The sequence below is a fragment of the Eretmochelys imbricata genome, chromosome 1 (genome assembly GCF_965152235.1).
Source record: "Eretmochelys imbricata isolate rEreImb1 chromosome 1, rEreImb1.hap1, whole genome shotgun sequence".
In the NCBI taxonomy this organism is placed as follows: Eukaryota; Metazoa; Chordata; order Testudines; family Cheloniidae; genus Eretmochelys; species Eretmochelys imbricata.
In genome coordinates this window covers 143,120,644-143,142,904 of record NC_135572.1, presented here as the reverse complement: position 1 = coordinate 143,142,904, position 22,261 = coordinate 143,120,644, and the positions used below count along the sequence as shown (strand labels likewise).

The window sequence follows — 22,261 nt, the reverse complement described above, 5'->3', positions numbered from 1 at the left end:
ATATATAATTCGAGTGCCATCTGGTAAAATTGCTGCACGCATATCGCTGGCAGATATTTTAGTTGTACACACAGAAAAGAGGAAAAAAATAGGGTGATGGAAATTTGTAAAACATAGTGAGGTACAATATGGGGCTTGAACCAACTCCCAGTGACATCAGTAGAAAGGCTCTTATTGACTTCACTGGAAGCTGGATTGGGCCCATCACGGTGATGTATTTTATTTCCTCAACTGGTGCAATGTGAAACAATTTGTGAATAGTAAACTTTGCAATCAAAAGTGAAGTGGACACTCTAACCCAAACCCTTTTATTGCTTGGTCTAAAGTGCTAAACGAAGTTATCAAGAGTGCTTGATCTGTGCAGAGCGTACTACAGAACACAGCTAGTCATCAAACTGCTGTGTATGTGGCTGTTTTTAAACATTGGCTTTAACTGTTGGTCTTTTTATACTTGTAATGATTAAAAATGAGTACAATTAACTTAACTATGACACTTAATTTATCAAGATTCCAGGGAACTGGAGGGTTGTTTAATAACTAATTTGCACGCCACATCCAACTGGCCAACAGTAAGCTAAGCTATTATTTTCCTATTTCAGTAGTAGTTTTATATGTTCTAACTTAATGCGGTTATTAATGCTTCCCTCTTGCTACATCCTGAGTTCAACAACATAAAAATAGCAGGTGACATGTGACCAATCACAACTCAGCAACACAGCACAAATATAAAATATCTGGTGTATGATAGTCACACCGACCTGTTTTCAATCAACTCAGAGAGTAGAGAAAACTCTGTATTTGGTGTATTTGGCAAATGCCAGTCTGCTCATGGACATTCCAGGAGCAGGGGAAAAAAGACAGGAGGGGAATTTGCCAAATAAATTGTTTGTTGGCAATTATTCACTAAGTGCTAATACAATAGGGGTGATATTAACAATATTATTTCACCTTTATTATATTGCCACTTCAATCAGTTGAAACTTCAGTAGGACCTCACAGCATGGAGATGCCAGCACATCAGTTTGCATGACTGAGACACTTTTTTCTGTCATAAATCCCTGCTAATGCTTTCTGGTCTTGTATGCTTTGAAGACAAAAATCTTCACAGCTGGTTCAAGCAAACTAGACCATTCCTCAAGTGCATGATTCACCTCTGGGGCTGCAAGGCCCAAGATTCAGGGCAAAATGCTGACCCCATTAAAGTCAAAGGCAAAGTTCACATTGATTTCATAGAACCAGAATTTCACCCTCTTTTTGTGTGTAACATTAACCTAACCTCCCACCCACTTCTGTTCCAAACTCCTATGACATGCGAGAGAGGAGACCCAGGCCCTTCCTGGCTTGTGAAAGAGTCATGAACAACGGGTACCTGAAACACTCAACACTTCATTCAGAGAAGAAATCTTCACTTTCTCCTTTCCTACACACAGCAATCCAACAAACACTAAAGAAAACCACCCTGGACACTTCCGTCCTAGCCAACCACCAATGAGCCGTGATGGGAAATGGCACCTCCACCACTAGACCCCTCACTTGTGGAGTTCCACAAAAATCAGTTCTCTCTTCAGTGCTTTTCAACATCTACATGCAACTACTAGGTGAACTGGGCAAACAACATAAACTTAAGTTCCAGCAGTATGCAGATGATACACAGTTCTACCTATCCTTCACCATAAACAATCACATCGCTATTACAAAGGTGGCCTACTGCTTGGATGGGTTCAGCTCTTGGATGAAGTCAAACCCAAGCAAGACAGAAGTGATGCTGCAGCCATGGTGCAGTCTCCATTGGTTGCAATACACACCCACAATTAGTGAATTCAGTCCGTAGTCTATGAGTACTCTTGGATTCCTCACTGATGCTGAGCTTTCACATAGAAAGCATTACCCGAGGATGCTGCTATCATCTCCACCTAGCTAGGAACCTCTGTTCTTTCCTGGCAGAAGGAGACCTGACCTCAGTTATTCAAGGTTGCATCACCTCTCAGCTGGGTTACAGATTCCTAAGCCGTAGGAAACTCCAGCACATCTCTTCATCAACACAGGCTACTATGCACATATCAAATCTGTCATCCACTCTCTACACTGGCTTCCCATAGAATTTTGAATCAAGGTCAAGGTCTCAGTCCTTATCTTGAAAGCACTTCATGACCTGGGTCCAGGATATCTAAAAGAACATCTAAAGCTCCAGGACAAAGCCCATGATCAACAACGCTACTCCTCTGGCACAATGGAACTATCAACAATAAGACCAAAGCTCATCTCTGCTAGAGACAGAACTGTCTCTGGGCATGGTCCAAGAGTGTAGAATGAACTCCCGCAAGAACTATGGACCACCACTAACCTCACCACCGTCCACACGAAGTGCAAGGTGCATTTCCTTGACCTTGTCTTCTCTTACATAAACACATAACAGGTAAATTAAAAAAAAATACAGACAAAGATACCACACTGCACTTGCTTCTCCCTCTGAGGAGAAGATGAGAGAGCAAATAAAACTTTGCAGATGTGTAGTCATGTTGCTTCATGCACTACTGGAAAGTGTTCAAATACTATGATGATGAGCCCAGTACAACAACAACGTGAATAGAATAGAATGTTCAGTTCTATAGATGTCAGGCAGCACTGCACCAGAACTATCATGTGAGTTTGTGAGCAATTAAACTGAAGGAGGAACCTGGGATATGTCCTAGCCACAACAGCAGTTAAGGAAGAGAAATTCCAGTTCTTAGGAAGTTTAAGCTATCACCATCATATAACTCTCAATCAGCAGCACTGCACACAGGGCCATCCCTAGGGGAGTGCAGGGTCTGGGGAGGAAGTGACAGATTAGTGTCTTCCGGGACCAAACATGTCAGCCATTTGTACCAGCCCGTAGGACCCTTTAAAGTGCGGGGATCCAGGGTGGAAGTGACAGATTCATCTCTTCCGGGATCAACCATGCCGGTCAATTGCACCGGCCTTCAGGGTCCCCCAAAGCCCGGGACCCGGAGTGGTCGCCCCAATTTGCCCTACCCAAGGGACGGCTCTGACTGCACAGCACTGAAGCACAACCAGCAAACACTACTGTGTATCTTCCTGGAGTGGGTCCCCCATAATCTGGGAGTCCCATGTAACTAAAGGTTTGACATTATTGGGTGAACTAGCCTGGAAAATACTGATCCCATTAAAGACATTGCAAGTTTTACCATTGTCTTGATTGGGAAAACGATTTTAAGTTTAAGACCACTGAGCACTACAAATTCCTTTTATTCTTAGAGGAGATTATTTTATCATAAGCATTGGACACAACAGCATGAGTCATATTAACATAAAAACCAAACCAATTTCTTAGCTCAGTGTATCAGTATAATTACTAGACCAGCTAATATTTGTTCTTATCAGAGATAATCCTGTTCTAAACTCATTCTTCTACCAGCTAAACCAGGGGAGGGCAAACTATGGCCTGTGGGCTGAATCCGGCCCATCAGGGCTTTCAATCCAGCCCACAGGATTGCCAGCCCCGTGGCACAGCAGGGCTAAGGCTGCGCTGCTCCCAGAAGCGGCTGGCACCACGTTCCTGCGGCTCCTGGGGAGGGGGCAGAGGGCTCTGTGCGCTGCCCTCACCAGCAGGCACTGCCCCCTCAGCTCCCATTGCCCGAGAACGGGGAACCGCGGCCAATGGGAGCTTCGGGATGGTACCCGCAGGCAAGGGCAGTACACAGCAGAGCCGTCTGCCCCACCCCACTCCTAGGAGCCACTGCCAGACATGCTGGCCACTTCCAGAAGCAGCGAGGGGCCAGGGCAGGCAGGAAGCCTGCCTTAGCCCTGCTGCGCACCGCAGCTACCCCAGAGTTGCTGGAGGTAAGCGGTGCCAGGCCGGAGCCCACACCTCGACCCCCTGCCCTGAGCCTGCCTAGCCCTGCTGCGCACCGCTGCTACCCCGGAGCTGCTCGAGGTAAGCAGTGCCAGGCCAGAGCCCACACCCCGAACCCCTCCTGCACACCGAGAACCCCCTCCTACATCCCGAGCACCCTCTCCTGCACCCCAGCCCCAAGCCCCCACCACACCCCACATCCCCTCTTGCACCCCTTGCCCTGAGCCTCCTCCTGAGCACCGCTCCCCTTCCTGCACTCCCTCCCATACCCCAACCCCCTGCCCCAGCCCTACATTCATGGCCCTGCATATAATTTCCCCACCCAGATGTGGCCCTCAGGCCAAAAAGTTTGCCCACCACTGAGCTAAACTGCAGTTATATCAGAAGAGACATACACTTGTGTATTTTACTCTAACTCCATTTCCCATTTTTTCCTGTGCTTGTGATGCTACATCATGAGATTCAGTTATTTTATGTACAGACTTGGGGGTAGGGGGAGAGACGACAGATTGCAAGACTACACAGTGTACATACCTCACCACAGATCTGGACTGTCAAATGTGAATATTCATGGCACTCAGAAGATATTCCTGATAACCCTTCATCTATGATTACACAATATATATGGTTGGATCTATGCTTACTATATCCCTTGTAATTTTGAACTAATGCAATATGTTGATTCCAATGAACCAACTGCATTTCGGTATTTCATGCTCCATATCAACTCTGAGTGAATCAAATCCAACAGTCCAAAGCTATCTATAAATGTATTAAGAAAGAACACAGTGAAACTAGTCATAAAGCCAGTGAAATGATCCAAGCCTTAAATCAGTTTATTCTTGGCCCAAATGCCAACTGACAGACATATTAAAAAGATTTAAAATACTGAATGGGAAGGAGCTCAAGTGTTTGTTTTGGAAACCAATGCAATAGACAAGCCATACTCGATGAGAATTTAAATAAAGCCAAGTCCACGGAAAGAGAGTCTCCTTGCTGAAATAAAGCTGCAACCATTCAGACTAAATCCACTGGCAGGCTACAGTTTTCCAATATGAAGTATTATATTGGAAGGCAATAGTTGTTTCAGCTTTTCATTGGAGAGGTCTAAAAAGATTCTTCAGTCCCCAGTTAATGCTGAACAGTATAAAACCCAATACCAAGCACAAAGCAATAAAAACATACGGATCGGATATTAAACAACTTTGTCCTATTTCTAGTCCCATTGATGCCAACAGTAAAACTCCCATTTACTTTGATGGGAGCAAACTGATAATGCTCAATGCTTCGAAAAATCTTACCCTATGCCTGTATGCTAAATCCTTTGTTTTATAACATAGTTCTTATTAACCTCAGGGCTACAATAATTTTTCCAATTTTCCAGCTACATAAATGTGATTGGACTAAACCTATAGTTGCAGCTGTTACTGTTTCTTTTTAGTGAATGTATTGATATTTTTAAAGTGCCAGACTGATAGCCCTATTTTATCCACAAGCACCTTGGCTTTTGCAAGATAAATTAAGAGAAGGATGCATTAAGGTCCCAGTGAATGAGTAATGATGTTCCTTTTAATCCAGGCAAAAAAACCCTCCATAAATAAATTCTTTTCTTTTGGGGGGGGGGGAAGGGGCATCCTAATGAACTTAAAATAAAATTTAAGCACTGAGCAAATTACCATGCTATTTTTCACATTTTACAGTTCATAAGTGAGAGCACCCCAATCCACAAATAAAATCAAATGATTGATTGAGGTGGGATTGAAACATGTAGCAACAACTGCTCATTGGGGGCAATAGGGAAGGGTGTAGTGCTCTGCGGAAACTCTGGAAGACATTGTGTCTGACACAGGCAAAATGCTGCAAGAACTCAGGGAATCCCATATGGAGCACAGATACCACGCTACCCTTGGAAAGGGTGCAATGTCTGCTTCTGGCCAGTGAGAGGTAGATGGGGACATGGCCCTTCCTCCTCTCTGCCCCCACTGAAGATGGAGTAATTAGTTCCAGTAGCAACACTAGGCCTGAGAAATCCTTGCATGGAAATGGCCCAAGAACAGGCCAGCCCAAGGACATGGTGCCCCTCCCTATGTTGGAAATTCAAGGAAGGAGAAGCTCCTTAGGCCCTCCCTTGCAAACCCACACTGTGGTCCAACATGATCTAGGACTCTGGGTACAGTTTTCTCAAGTGCCTAAGTGACTTAGGCTCTTAAGTCACTTAGGTACTTGAGAAAATTATACCGTCCCTCGAACTCCAGATGATGTTATGCTTTCTCCAGAACCTAATGTTTCATTTTAACAAACAACCTTGTTATCCCTCCCTTCGAAGTCATGCTAGATTTTCTTCCCAGGTGTGTTTCATTTCAGAACCCAAGAGGGTTGCTATTTACAAAATAAATACATACAAATATTAATTGCACTTTCATCTGTTAGCACATTGCTCTAATTATCCATTAAACTCTTCTTAGAAAGCTACTCCGTGCCTCACCCCCACCTGGAGAAATCCTGAGCAATTGACCTCTACTGCAAATGGTTGCCATGCCACCCATTGCTGGAAACATGAACAACTCTGAGCAAAACCTTTTTGGGTGTTTTTTTGTTTAAGCTCTGGCATGTCAGGAGATTTAACAAAGAGCACTGCATTGATTGACATGGTTAAAAACCCCCAAGGGCTTAAGAAAGTCAACGTGCTAAAGGAAAGTTTAGGTTCTGAATAACATAGCATCATCTGCGCATAGATATAAAGGGAGCATAAGGGAGGGAGAGAGGGCAAGGAGGCTCTCTCCTGCTGCAGGGCCCAGCACTGTAGGATCTGTGGTCCCCAAAGGGTCTGTCTTGGTAGCTGTGATAGGGACTGTGAATAACCCGCTGTTGATAGTGACAGCCTTCCAACCCACGCCTTCTGTTTGCATTGGTTGACATTTGTTTAAAATTTCCAGTGCTACCTTCATCTGGGAAAGGGATATTTTTTACTAAAAAAATCTAAGAATTTTCTTTATATTTCTAGTTTCCTGTAAACCAGTGGGAGTCTGTGACCCCATCAGTCTGAGTGGCCCTATGCTTTGCAGGGTCTAAAATCCAGATCCAGCCAGGAAGTGTGTGGACAGGGTGTGGCTTTACCATTTCCCAGAAACTTAGTAGCCATCATGGACTTAAATTCAAGCAAAGAAGACTGTATTTACACCTCCCTTTCTCTGACCTCCAAGAATAGATTTATCTGTATGGTGGTAAATTGTTCACTCTGGATCTGAGCAACCGTATCTCCAAAATACCTAGAAAATGCCTTACAGCCTGAACATTCAACCGTATTGAATGCTACCAATGCAACATACTCAGTCTGTTCCCCACTTGAAACAGTTCTTACAATCAGGGCTTTGCAGTTGTTGTCTCACTCTGTGGAGAGGAACGCTGTCCACTTGAGCCAAGCCCCTTCTGTGCAGACTTGCAATGAGCACACCAATTTTACTCCCTTCATCATTCCCACCCCTCCCTTCTATCCTATATTGCAGACAAGAAAACAGACATGCGCAGACATGCAAAGCAGGCAAGACGGCACAGAACAAACAAACAGAAGAGACATCCTGTTTTCTACCTAGGAAAGGGTCTCTCTTTCTAGTAGATATTACTTGTGAAAAATCCCATTCTTGAGCTTAGATTACTTCTAAACATTAAAAAAGTTACTTTTCAAAATTATCAAGGAAGAAGCAGACAGTCATCACTTATTTAAAAAATGTAGGCACATTAGTGTTTGCCTAATAAATGTGAGCAGCTGACAAAGCATCTTTTCCGCTGAGTACTGCATGCTGCTTGGTGAATAGCCAATAAGGGAGCAGCCTCCTCCTGCATCTGATGATCCCCGTTAAAAAAAAATACCTCTGTAAACTCTACCACCACCAGAGTCTGGAGCATTTCAATGGGACATTTAACATTTCTCTTCATTATTTGTTTCAGACATCACTGGCTAATGAAATGCTTGAACAATTTAATCTCTGCTGACGTTATAACAAAGTTTCCCCCAACTACATCATCATTTCTGCTGTCTAATACTCAGGGTATTAAAAATATGCATTAGCAAATAGAGATGCACCAGTGCAGTTACTCCTGGTTTCACCAGCGTAAGGGAGAGGATTATGGCCACAAAAGCCAGCTAGCCTGCCAGGACCATCTGTACACAAAGTGCAGTCAAAAGCGCATGTAGATTACAGAATCTGGCCCTACACTGTCCTTTATATCTGCTCTCAAGTTAAGCAAAGCACATCGTCAAATATCAAAACAGCTGACCAAATGTAGGTGAAGATTTTTGAAGACAAACGGTAGCTAGGCATCTGCCTTGCACTGGAAGTCTGCCATTAGTGGCTTTGAAAAAATTTGTCTGAAACATGTATTTTTAAATAAATGGAACATGAGTGATCAGCTTCCACCAGCTGATCAAGCCAAGTCCTAGACCTGTTTTACTACAACTGGGTTTGGAACCTGGCTTTTAAAACACAGCTGTTTGGGCAGCAAAGACAGTGCCCAAAGGAACCTCCCCGCTGTGGGTGACTGGCCTGGCAAATCAGAAACCATATTGAAGAATCTATCCTGTTACGGTAGAAGGTGCTAGTGGTTGGCACATTAGGGGTGGTTGACATAAGCACCCCGGATTAAACTCTCCATAAAAGAATTAAAGATGCCATGTGATAACTGCACCCACAGAGTCAGTAAGGGACCTGGGTATCATGTGGGTAAAAGTACTCTCCTTTCTCATGGGACCTTTCTCAGCTCCTTTCTCAGAGCTGCTGAATAAAAGGAGGGTGCATGGCCAGGTCACCTTTTCCAGACCATGCAGTCTGAGGCAACACTTGAATTAGGGGTTTTCCAGGGTAAGGTTCAGGAGCTAAGGGAGGAAAAGAAACAGTGCCTTGTTAAGCAATTGGATTTGTCTGACTTTGAGAAGAGTCCTGGAGAAAGACACAGGCCCAAGGAAGCTGCTCCTTGGGGCTGGGAAGGCAGAGGCCTTACTTGGGGTTCCTGCCTGAATGCAGCCTGTTACAACCTCTGCTCAAGGAAACAGGACATGTGTTCATTTTGTAAATACACAAATTACACTAAGAATGTACTTTTTTCTGCTTCACTGATTCCAGCTCCAAACAGGAAAATGGCCTACAAGGCCTCAGAGGGAGGGCTCTGAGTTACTCCAGTGAATTTTCTCCCAGGTGTCTGGCTGATGGGTATCACTGACATGCTCAAGGTCTAATTAATCATCATATTTGGGGTCAGCGAGGAATTTTCCCCAAGGCCAGATTGGCAGAGACCCTGAGGGGGTTTTGCCTTCCTCAGCAGCATGGGGCACGTGTTACTGGCAGGTTTAAACCAGTGTAAATGGTGGGTTCTCTGTAACTTGAAGTCTTTAAATCATGACTTGAGGACTTCAGGAACTCAGCCAGAGTTTATCAGTCTATTACAGGAGTGAGTGGGTGAGGTTCTGTGGCCAGCAATATGAAGGAGGTCAGACTAGATGATCATGATGGTCCCTTCTCACCTTAAAGTCTATGAGTCTAAGAGAATCCATTACCGCTCAGCAAAGGGGCAATAATCCTTTTTAAAATGTACCTTTATAAAAGGGTTTTGTTTTTGCTGGAGAAACAGCAAAAACAATGACAGTTAAAGCTAAAACAACATCAAGTTTGTAAAAATGAGAGCAACTTTCTTGCACTTCAGAAGAATTCATGTTAAGCTGGTGTGTATCACTGCTTTGACACAGCATTTCCACTCCAAAAGCTCCAGATTCATGCCCAATTTTACTTGTGTATGTGTCCCTCCAACTTTTTCTCTGTCTCCCTTCCTCTGTTTCAAGCCTGAGATTTGTCACAAGTGTTTTGATATCATGCACCCACTCTGGCCTTATGGAGTTATGCTAGGGTCTGAAAAATGACAGTGAGAGATCAGGGTTAAATGCAATTTCCTTTCCCTTCACCCATTTTCCACTATCTGTCTGCGTGGTGCTCAGGTTATTAATGGAACTGACATCACTGTACAACTGACTGAGCAGTAGCAGCAGCCAGATAACAAGGGAGAAGCTGACAGCAGCAGATCTAGCCTCACAGATAAGATATAAGCAAACATGCCATGGCTATTAGCTTCAGCTCGGGTCAAAGATGAACATTTCATATGGTTATTGAGCAGAAAACCCCAGTCTTCCTGAGGAGATTAACTGAGTTTGGGTTCTGAAAGATATTATTCTCTGGGGCCAAAGTAAAAGTTTATTGGAGGAAGAAGTGTTGGACTTGTAACTATGTATTGTCGATCCAACCGCAAGTGAAGATTTCTTTTTAGTCCCGGAAAAAAGTGTAGAATACTTTCAAACTGAAAAGAAAGTCTCTCCCACTAGTTTTATCTGCCAGTTGAATGTCATCCTTAACACTGTCATTTTCCAGATGAACACAGAAGGGTGTTAACTTCAGCATCCTGGCAGAATTCCAGTCTGGGTTACTAAAGTGACCTTTCCAGATTCCCTTCCTCATTTCCAATGAATACAGTACTCTTCACTTCCCTCCTTAAACCCATCATGTAGTGCTCTTCTCTGCACACATTCATGAGCATAGTAGGAAAAGGATTAACCACTTTGTAAAGACAAGTCTGAGTTGAATGGCGGTATGTTTATTGTCCTCTAAAGCGGTAGGACAGTTCAGGAACACAGTTAAAACATGGTTCAGCCCCACTACATATTCCAGATCATATTTTAACTGTATCAGTAGACTAACCTTTTGCAGCCACGTCCCCCAACGGACAATATAGATTGGCATCTTAGTCTTTAATGTCTACATCAGAGCACTGCCACAACCCAAGACTACGGAAATTTTAAAGTATTCCACTGCAGCAAAATCATCACTGAGGCTCAGTCTGCACTAAAGACAGGGTAGATGGTTTTGTGATTAAAAGCACAAATCTGGAAGGGAAAAGACGGGGTTCAAAGGTTTCTAAAGGCACAAATAGGAGTTAGGCACCTAACTCCTAGTGAGTTCCATCTCTGCCTTTGAGCATTTCCCCCTCAGTTCCCAGGTCTTTCTGAAGTAAGGTGTCACTGAACAAGAGTAACCTGGCAGAGTCCATTAATGTTTCTAAAGTAGATTTAAGGTTTGTGAAGTGCTTTTAGATCTTTGGATTGAAGGTGCTATATAAACATAAAGGAAGGGGTGGGGTCTTTAGTTTTGGGACTCACTCCTATATATGGTCCGTCAAAGCCTGGTTTTGTTAACTTTTCAGACACCCTGAAATGTCTATCTTTTCCCTCTCTTTTCTCAAGGGTGCACTGAGGCTTGGGACTGGTTAATCTGCCAAAGTACTTTTGCATTATTTGGTTTATAACCTAAGGGATAAACACAAACAATTGGCTGGCGCTTATCGACATTTTTATTTCTAAAAGACAGACAGAAATGGAAAGCATTATTATTTAAACCATATTAGGCAAACAAGCTATAAACTAGTGCTAGGCAGGAAATGGTTTGCCTGTCTTGTGAAAATTTTCAAGATTTTTACATTTATTCCCATCCTGAATAAGGACAAAGTGTCAAAATCTCAAAAATATTCAGCAGCAGAAAACCCCCCCAAAAAAGTTTTGGTTCAGATCAATCAAAATGTTGTCTGATCATTTCAAAGCATTTAATCTCAATTTTGACCATTTTCTAACAATTTTAAAAGATATAATTAGCTTACATTTCTATCTGAAAAGTCATTTTGGAATTAGAAAACCGGAACTTTTCATTTTGAAAATGTCAAAACAAATTTTGCTTTGACAATTTCAGGGGAGGGAGAGGGTTCCAAAAAAAATTTGAGTTAAAAAATTTGTCAAAGCCACCCTTTTCCCCATAAACAGTTCTGGTTTTGACAAATGGACATTTTTTGACAAAAGGGTTTTGGTGAAAACTTTGTGACCAGCTCTACTTTAAACATAGTTTAGAACAGTTATGGTTCCTGTCCAGTGACCAGGAATACCATATTTAAAGCATTTAAAACTGGTTCAGCTAAAATGGTTATGACTCTTATTCAGTAAAGTGCCAAAGTAGTCCAACTGACTTCAATGGGGTTGACTTCAATGAGAATACACAAGTGCTTAAGGCACATGCTTAAGTACATTTTTGAACTGGGGCCTTTGTTCCTATTATAGATTGTCCTAAATTACTCCAGGCAATGGTTTGTAAAGGCCATTGACCTGATCTGCACCACAGAGGTCAATGGGAATTTTGCATCAGCTTATATTGCTTGATTCTGTTCCCAGTGAAGTCAATCAGACTTTTGCCATTGACTTCACTGGGAACAGAATCAAGCAATATAAGCTGAGACTAAACTAAGAAACATAGCAGAGAATTACGCGTATGTTTTTCTGTGACTCTGCCCTATCAGTCTTCAGACTGGGAGAGATGGGATTGGAAATAAATGTTGTAAATAGGACTTCCTTAGAGAAAAGTAAAACCAGCCAACAGTCAAATTCGGTAGGCAACAACATGACTTCAGAGTGACCTAGGGATTTGTGCTCTGTAACCTAGAAAGGTTAATTATGTTACAGAAAGGTCTTATTACAGAAGCACAAGATTTTTGGGCTTGTCATTTGTACTTAAAATTTAAAAAGTAGTTTTCATCTAGACAAATAAAATAACTTCATAAGAAGCAGTAAATTTTCATACTTTTAGAAAATATATTTTGTGTATATAGGTCTTGAATCTTACTCTCAGGTACAAGGGGCATTTTAGGGGAGGAAAACAAAGGGTGAGCAAAAAATTAATTAATCCTGCCAGTGCCCAAGAAACATTATTATAGTTTACTTCTCACAATGATCATCTGCCAGTGAATTATCATTTCTGAAGAAGCAGCAATAAATTACGATTTTAAAAATTAGGTTCATCATTAACACAGTTACAAAAGTCATGTTGATGTAGTTTCAATTTTGGATGCTCTTTTTTCTCTGCAGGTCTATCCTTAAGAAATGCAGCTGTCAGTATCACTAGGCTGATATAGTAGCCCGCTATCAACACTTTCATTGTCAGAAAAAGAAAAGGTCCTTTTTGCACATTTGTTAGCTTTCCCAACAGGCTGCAAGGTGACTCAGAGCTGGCCCAGCACAAGAGCTATTGAAGAGGTATCTCTCCGCATGACTAACATAATGCATACAGCACATGCCAAAGACACCCATTGAGCTGCACTCCTCTGAATAATTTAGCTATACTTAAAAAATGAAGGCAAAATGTAATGACCCTCACAAAATAGGGAGTTTAAAAAGTGAGAGCAGGAAGTAAAATGGGTTTTAAAAAGAGAAAAATCAGAGGCCTCCATCTAAGACTCAAAGGATTGACAGAAACAGTATAAACAAATCCTTGATTACAGCCAAATAGAGTACAATAAAACAAGACTAACAGAAGAAAAAGGAAACAGAATATGAAAGCATGGTGCCAGATACTAGATTCTGACTTAACTATGGTTTTTAGAAATACCATGAGCTCCATCCAGAGAATTAAGTGAGAATTGCATGTTAAAAAAAACAACACCCAAGCGTGTTAGGATCCATTTCTTTGGGTATTTCGGGTTTTTTGTGGGGGTGGGGGTGGGGAGGGGGGAAAGGTAGGCTGCTTTCAGTAGAACTGGTTTCAATTCACACTTACAGCATAGGGGTTTAAAATGATTAGAAGACATGATTTTGATTATGTGGTCTTATTCCAGAGAGAAAGAAAGAAACACACTTAAACTCCAGAGTATTCCAGGAGGAAAGGTGAGATTCCTTGAGATACAGAGCACAAGGATGCTGAAGAAGTTTTCAGAAGGCCACATAAGCTAATACTTGCTAAAAAGGCCAATTTTCAAAACTTAGACTGAGCTGGCTGCTCTCCCAAAGCCAAACTACGGCACTGGTTCTATCATAGGGATCCACTCCAAAGCCTGCCTAAATCAATGGGAGTCTTTCCATCGACTTCAGTGAGGTTTGGTTCAGGCTTATAGAAGGTTGTTTTTCAGCTGACCCCTGGCACTATCAGCAATAAATATGTGGAAGCTAGTATTGAGGCTATCCCTATCACAAGCAGGATCTGCAGTATCCTCTTTGAGGTGATCAATAAGCCTATCAAGCCATTTGCAATACAGTGGAGTCACCTAAATATAAAGACATATGAGCCCATCAAGATCATGTTAGAAGGAGAATTTTTTCAAGAACATTTTCAATGCACAAAACCAAAACATACAAACAAAAGGTCTTTTACCTCTTGCACAATAAAGGAATAAACCTGCTACAGACTCAACTGCCCATGGACTAAAAAGGGACTAAATACCAGGGAAACTGACCTACTGCAGTAGAACTGATAAACAGGAAAACAACAACCATTAACTCCTTTCATTCCAACGTGGTTTGCTGACTCAAAAAAACCCCAGCTAAACAAACTATGTCTAGACAAAATGGGCTTTATGAAATACAGCCATTTCTGGGTAAAATGCTGGTGCTGTTTAACTACACACAGCAACTCTACACTATTCGTCATCAGGAGATAATACGGCCAAGTGGATAGAACAGTGGATTTGAACTCATGAGAGTTTCCCAAGGTCAGATTGTAATCACACATAGTTGGATTTGTCCTCAAGTTAACAATCTTTTTCTTATAAAAATGTCATGAGACACTTAATTACCACAAGCAGCCAGAGCAGTTATTTTACATGTCATTGGCACAATGCAGGCATAACTGGGTGACATTCTATGGGCTGTGTTATACGGAAGTAGGGTGACCAGATGTCCCGATTTTATAGGGACAGTCCCAATTTTTGGGTCTTTTTCTGATATAGGCTCCTATTACCCCCCACCCCCGTCCCGATTTTTCACATTTGCTGTCTAGTCACCCTATACAGAAGGTCAGACTAGATGATCTAGTTGTTCCTTCTGGCCTTTCATCTGAAACATGGTGTCTCCAGCAACACAGAACTCTCTGTTATAATGCTGGGCTTTGGCTCAGTACTGACCCGGAAGTCAGAGGGCTACCTAGGTATCCACAGCAATATACTTTATGCAGTCGTTCCTCATCTCAAGTACTGACCCAAACAACCTCTCAACTTGTGAGCTCTGACAGGATAACAGCAGCATTATGGACACAGGCAATGACAGATTGTGGACACATTTAGACAGATGCACTTTCTGTGTAACAAACCAGTAAATAAATACTGGTAAAGCCACCAAATTTTCTGTTTTATAAGTAAAAAGAGAAAAAAATGGTGAGGAGCCCATCCTCTCCTCCTGTGAATTCACGCATTTTTAGGGTATGTCAACACTGTAAAAAAAAAAAAAAAAAGACAGAGAGAGAGAGAGAGAAAGAGATACCAACCCCTTGGCAGTGACTCTCAGAGTCTGGTTCAATTGACTTAGGCTCAGTGGGCTCATGCTATAGGTCTAAAAATAGCATTATAGACGTTCAGGCTCAGGCTGGAGCCCAGGATCTGAGAGCCCCCCTTGCTGGATTTCAAAGCCCAAGCTTCAGCCCAAGCCTAAACGTCCACATGCTATTTTTAGCCCCAGAGTGTGAGCCCAAGTCAGTTGACCCAAGCTCTGACACTTGCGGTCGTTTTTTGCAATGTAGACAAATCCAGATTGTTGCTCTGTGTGCTGCTCCCTGTTTTCTGAGATCACTTTCCATGTCTCATATAGTGTAAGTGAGAGATGGAGGGACCTGGTTCAGGAAGCCTTCGGTACCTTCTAACATCCAATTTACCCTCTGCACTATAATGTCACATAACGTTTAAGTTATCATGAAGGGAAGTGCCAGCCTTGAGAATGATGTGATATCATTGCATTTGGGGACTGCTGATTCACTGATTGCTCGACATCACCCTTGGAAGTACTGTTTTCAGGGGGTAGACTTCCAACAGTTACATCAGAGAAGATGCCAGACATAACATCTTCATATTCACATTGCTAAATTGGAGCCTCTTCCTTCCAGGTACTGGACATCCTAAACCATCTAAACTTAAAAATATTTTATAGTAGTATTATTCATTTGTAGTAAGGTAGAACCTAGAAAGCCCATTCAAGGATCAAGGATCATTGTGGCAGGCACTGTATTGACAAATAATGAGGAAGACAGCTCCTTCCCCAGAGAGCTCTCAATCTCCATGTCAGTCAGGTGTAAGAAGTGGACAAAACAAACAGGGTGAACATGGGAGGAAATGAGGTAACAAAACTAACCATGCAGTAGAAAAGTATAAGTTCAGGTTTCTCAGCATTAGAACATAAGAGCGGCCATACTGGGTCAGACCAAAGGTCCATCTAGCCCCGTATCCTATAAGTTTGGACAAACAGATTGCCAATGTGCATTTCTAAAATAGTAAACAATTAAATGGAACTTTAAACACAGCATTAAAACTAATGGCAAAGCTTCCATTGACTTCAACACAGCAGGATTTCACCCAGCATTTTAATTTTCCCACATCAACAGTTACCTTTTCATTAGCTTTCCTTTTTGTTCTTGCATCCATCCAGTCATTTTCCTTTTCCAAAATGTCGATAAAGGCCCAGCGAATCCCTTCAGTCAACTCCGCCATCTGCAAAACAAATTCTCCCCAATAAAGAGAGTCATGAGAAACTGACTGTGAGACTAACTGGGTATATGAATGACTTGTGGGATAAGACTACATCTCTCTCTCTGTTTATATGACACCCAAGTCTCCTTCCTTCCTCACATACCTTCCTCCCTCTCTCCCGCAACCCTGGGTTTTCTAGTCACAGAGTGCTTGCCTTCATTTTCATCTCTACCAGCTACACTACACAAGTTTCTGACTACTGTTCCCTCCACGACACAATAATGAACAGTCATCATGAGAATGCCTTTCTTGTGCTCATGATGGACGTGCTGAGAGAACAGCAGAAGTCTTGTGAAATTCCTGGCCATTTGTTTCCCAATCACATGTGTATAGTGACCAGTATTCCTTCTGATTGACATTCATCCAAAAGAACCATATTTGGGCTGTTTGCATCCTTACCCAAACACACAGCAGAGCTCTATTATTTATCCAACTAGCTTCATTTGTGGACTTTTACTGTAATTTAAATAAGTACGGTTTATATGGCTGGTGGCAGCAGCTTGAACACCCAGCTGGGCCCAGTTTTCCTTGGTTTTGCACCTTGGATAGTAATTTACATTGGCACCACAATTCTGGTCTGGTAGCATGTTTCATCCACTTGGCACAGGTATAAAATGACTACACAAGGTGTCACGGAATTTCAAAAACAGGAATAGCAACACTTAGATACTAGGGGGAGAGACATTAGAGAATAGCCTAAAATGATACACCTCAAGCAACCCCATGGCATCTGATCCTGAGTGAAAGATTATTCTGCTGGTCTAAACAGTGGAAATGTTATCCGTCTTATGTATTTGGCTGGGGGAGTTGAACAACAGAGGTGCTTGTAGTCAATTGCTTCTACTTGCATTGACAGGTGAGGCTGAAGACATAGGCAATTACTAAAGACACAACCATGGCAATAAAAAAGGGCTGAAGTTATTGGAGCTGGATTAGGCCTAAAAGTTGGGATAGCAAAAGACATTTAAAACTAATCTAAGGATTCAACCATATCACTATATAAAGTTTATCACCTGTGTTAAATTTAAAAATAAACAGAAATGTCAATGAACATGGACATGCAACATGTTAATCAGTAGAGATGGTATCTTTAAAATGTCCTTTTGGGAGTAGAGGGACCCTGAAAAACATTGTTTTCAGCTGAACAGCCATGAATGCATCAGACTCTCATTTTGAGCTTGTTGTGTGTCTCTCTAAAATGAAAGGAAAGCACTTGCCCTCTTTATTATTCAGTTTCCTCCCCTCTTTTTTTAATATCTCATTACTTTAGAGACAATATAGGACAACCAGAACAAAACATTAAATATGACCAAACCATCTCAGTAAACGACATCCAAGGGACTAAAGTAACTTAAAGAATATTGATGGCAGAGCACTGACTCAATTAACTTAGTGCACTAATGAGGTGAACTCCTTGTGTTTGGAGGTTGCAAGTTCAAACTCAAGCTCTGCAATTGGACCCTGGTGTATATTTAGGTTTTATGCACCAGCTGTAGCAGTAGGGGGTGGGAGAAGAAACCTATTCATATTATCAGAGTTATTACTGAAATTGCTCAGGCATAGCTGTAAGAAACACTGCAGAGACTGTAGGTCAAAAACAATACTATATTTAGACACAGATAATATTTTTTTTCATAAAAGGAGGAGAGAGAAGGCATGCATGGCATGAGACATCATCAGTGACTAAAACCTGAAAACACCATACGATCCATAACTCCTGATTTTCTTACCATGGATAGCTACCTACTCTCCTTTAGCTAAGGAAAAAATGTTCTCGAAATCAGAATGGCTTTCCTAGTTTAAGAAAGGGGAAACAAATGGAAAAAGAGGAAGAGAAAAAATTATTAAGAATAGACTTGAAGAGCCACAGTTTTCAAGGTTTCAACCAGATTCAACTTGACCTCCAATTTTGTTTCTGTGCTCACACTCAGGGCAGCTCTACTCTGGAAGCGCTACATCAGTGCAGCTGCACCACTGTACATCTGCTAAAAACTCTGTATGCCGGCTGGAGAGTGCTCTCCCATCGACATAATTATGCCACCTTCAGAAGAGGTGGAAGCTATGTCAGCGGGAAAGCGTCTCCCACCATCATAGCGCCAGTGTGGACAGTGCTTAGGTTGCTGTAACTTGTGCCACTTGGAGGGCGGGGGGTGTGCCTTTTTCACACCCCTGAGCAACGTAGGTTAGATCAACTTAAGCAGTAGTATAGCCCTGCCCTCAGATAAACCTTTCTGGAGGTCATTACAATAGATTTGTGAAACCCCTTGTTTTTTTTCCCTAACAAACTGTAATATAAACACCACTTTAGGAATTCAGTGAACGATCAAGGAGCTGAAAAAGTTGGATGTTGGAGTGGAAATTCTAGTTCAAAGACAAAGGCTTACAACAGTGACAAAGGGAATCAGACCATTATTGAAAATATAAGGAACAAAGACTTTGCCAAACCAAATCAAACCATTGGTCAATTTGGGCTACTGCCTTTGACAGCAGCCAACACCTGGTCCTATAGATGAAGCTAAAGAAACTTGTGATTGACTCAAGCCAATAAATTTAGATCAGGAGACTGGGCCTGATTCACAAATCACAAATCCTGAGTTTTGATCTTTAGATATGAGCTTCCCCAAAATTTGGGACAGAGATCAGTTATGGATTCCCTATGCTTGCTCAAACTTCTGGGTAGGATATTCAGAATGCATATAGTCAACTGTGCAATGCTGCACTTGCAGAGAGGAGATCCTTCTTGACCCTCACAGCTGAGAAGTCTTGGATCAGATCCTCAAGGTGTTCTACAGTTCCAATGATGATGGCAGTTGGCACCTGCTGATGAACCTTATATCCTGCACTACAAGAATTATCCTTATCTTAGTAGTCATAACTACAAGTGAAAAAAATTGTGAAAAAAATTATCTGGATACATTTTTAAATCCAACTACATATTTGTCTCAAAAGCCTGAACTGGCAATGAATGCACCAACTGAATTTAGCTGGAGGGAAAGGAGGGATTTCCTTTTCTTTGTTCTGTTTTTCCCTACCATCCATTTCACTGAATAAGTGAAATTTTTAAAATCATTGCATGTGGAAAGTCTCTCTTTAAAGCTAAATTCAACTTCAAAATTATTCTGCTGGGAGAAAGAAACTAATTAAAGGTTTTCAGATAGAGACTGAGGAGGACTTACCATTTCTCTCTTGTCTTCTTGAAAATGGACATCCACAAACATCCTGCCAAGGACATAAGGGAGTGCTCCTTCTATAAAGTTTACACATTTATCCCACTGAGGCAGTAAAGATGTAGTTCCCTGGATTACCTGTTGGCATTGCACAATAAACCATCAGAACATGCCATTTGAGAAAAACCATGAAAATAACTCAGTATCCTCATGGTAAATTCTGAAAAGTAACAGGCACACATAACCTAACATATATAACTGCAGAATCATTTTACTATTTATGTCTGCATTTTCGTTGTCTTCAAAAAGGATTTACACCAGCTGAGGATCTGCCTCCTTAATGTCTAATTAACCATTTAATGAGCAAGATGCAGCATTCTGCACCAACTTCAAAATCATCCAACTCCTTTGATCAATCCCATTCCTCTGAACCAGACCTGCCAGTAGGATTGCAAAGGATTGGGGTAGGAACTACTGTAGGTGGAAGGTCATCAGTCTGAATCCCTTCATGGGCATTTCTGGGAGGGCAGTAATATCAGTGTGAGAAAGAGCGCCAGCACGAGTGGAGGCCATCAATGAGTATGTGAATGAAGTAGAAAAGTGAGAGTGTAGCAAGGCACCGCTGAGTGAGGGGAGTGGGGCAAATGTGCGTGACAGTATAGAGGGGCATGAATGTGGGAGGTAGGAGAGGGCACTGGAACCTTTGTAGAAATGGGGAGGCCAAGGCCAAAGTGCCTGCTCTTTCTCCCTCCATGGCTGGCTGCTCCAGCAATGAGCCAGCTGCTCTCTCTTCTGGTCCCACAGCAATTCCCAGTGGGCAAAGGTGTAATTGCAGCACCTCCCTGGCAGAATCTATTATTCTGCGGGTGGTGGGGGATGGGGAATCTGCAGGGACATGAATTCTCTGCTTGTTTTTTTTGTTAAAAAGTGGGGGGGGCGTGGCCCCTTGTTCTCTCAGTTCTGGCACCAGTGGCCCTAGTGCCTGAGAGAGAGCAGGAGGTGCCATGTGCAATTGTGAGAGAGACATGCATAGTTGGATGTAGAGTGAAAGTCCAGGGTAAGAAAGAGGGAATGAAAGACAACAGACACAGTAGCAAGACAAGAATATACAGAATGAGTAGAAGGAAGAGGCTAGATGCAAAAAGCATCAGAAAAATAAGAGTGAGGCGAAACATACTGAAAAAATAGAGGAAAAGTGATAATATATATAATAGAAGGAAAGAAATATTGGAGTAAAAGAACAAAAAAAAAGAAGAAAAAAGCCATGGAGATAAAGTTAACCTTTCATTGAATAATTTGTAATGGCAAAAAGTTTAAATAATGCAGAGTCAATGTTTGACATATGCATATCTTTTGACTAGTCATTTTATTATACCACAACTCCCTTCAATGTACCAAACACGATTTTGTTTGTGGATTGGGCATTAGGCTATAGGAGGAGGAAGAACTTTGAGGATGAGGAGAGTTAGCAGGCTGTCAGATCCCAGTGGGACAAAAAATTTCACGGGTGGTGTTGCGGGAGGAGGTATCTTGGCTGAGAGAAAGTGTCAGCATGTAGGCTAGTTAAAATCTATTGATTGCCTCCACCACTTTGTACCCGCCAGCCTTGCTCTGCTCCCATGGGCAGTGGATCTCATAGGTGGGGGCGGGAGGTGGCTGAGCCTCCCCAAACAGCCCAGCATGGCCCTGCCCGCATGCTGTCCACCCGGCACTCCAGGGCTCGGCCTGGGGGCACTGAGGCCACACAGCGCTCTAGGGCTGGGGGCGCTGGGGCCGCTTGAGCTGGCCGGTGGCTATGGTGGGAGTGCTCTGGGCTCCGGCAGGGGAATGAGGTGTATGGAGAGGGAGAGGGGTGGGCCTTGGGCAGAAGGGGAGGAGCCGAGTGCTAGCCTCCCCCAAGGCCTGCTCCCCAATTTGTTATCGGGAAAGGAAGAAATGCCTGTAGTCACTCAGGGCTGGTCTACACTGAAGGTGTAAAGTCGACCTAAGTTACACTACTTCAGTTATGTAAGTTACGTAAATGAAGTCGACGTAGCTTAGGTTGACTTACCGCTATGCCTACACCATGCTGTATTGATGGGATATGCTCTCCCACCAACTTACCTTACTCTTCTCTGGGAGGTGGAGCACAGAAGTCGACGGGAGAGCACTCTGCTATCAACACCGCATCGATCACAGCAGTACTGATTTAGCCATAAGTATAGGCAAGCCCTTAGTGGAGCCCCTTTCCAGTCAATTAAACAGCAATGTTGATGGACTCTGAAGGGATTTGTGTTCATCTTTTATCAGCCCAAAAAATACTGGCATGTGAAAATGGCCATCAAGGAAGGAGGAAGGTGCAAAATGGAGGAAAACAGGGATCCTCAAGATTTTAATGGTTTCGAACACACGTTCAGGGATTTTTTTCTGGCAAATGAAATCTTTGTTTCCTCTGATGCCTTGTCTCATCATGTAAACGTCACTTGATAATTCCCCCAATGAAATGGAAAGAGTATGTAAAGTTTAAACTTACTATAAAGTAACCACACATCCAGGGAGTCTGTGGCTTACAGGGCTAGTTATGGGACACGGGGTTCTCCAGCTTTAAGTCACTGGTTTGAATCTAGCTTTGGTAGGTAACACGGTGTAGCTGAGGCCAAGCCTGGCCTGCTATGAG

General features: G+C 42.5%; 1 protein-coding gene across 1 annotated transcript in view; it reads right to left on the bottom strand.

Annotated features, from left to right (window-relative positions):
• The window catches only part of PHEX (phosphate regulating endopeptidase X-linked), a 138,554-nt gene that overhangs the window by 51,541 nt on the left and 64,752 nt on the right, over positions 1-22,261 (bottom strand). Inside the window, exons 11-12 of the mRNA XM_077807195.1 lie at positions 19,615-19,743; positions 16,298-16,399 (exon numbers count right to left, since the gene is read on the bottom strand). Coding sequence (XP_077663321.1) covers positions 16,298-16,399; positions 19,615-19,743 — 231 coding nt within the window. The remainder of the gene's footprint in view (positions 1-16,297; positions 16,400-19,614; positions 19,744-22,261) is intronic.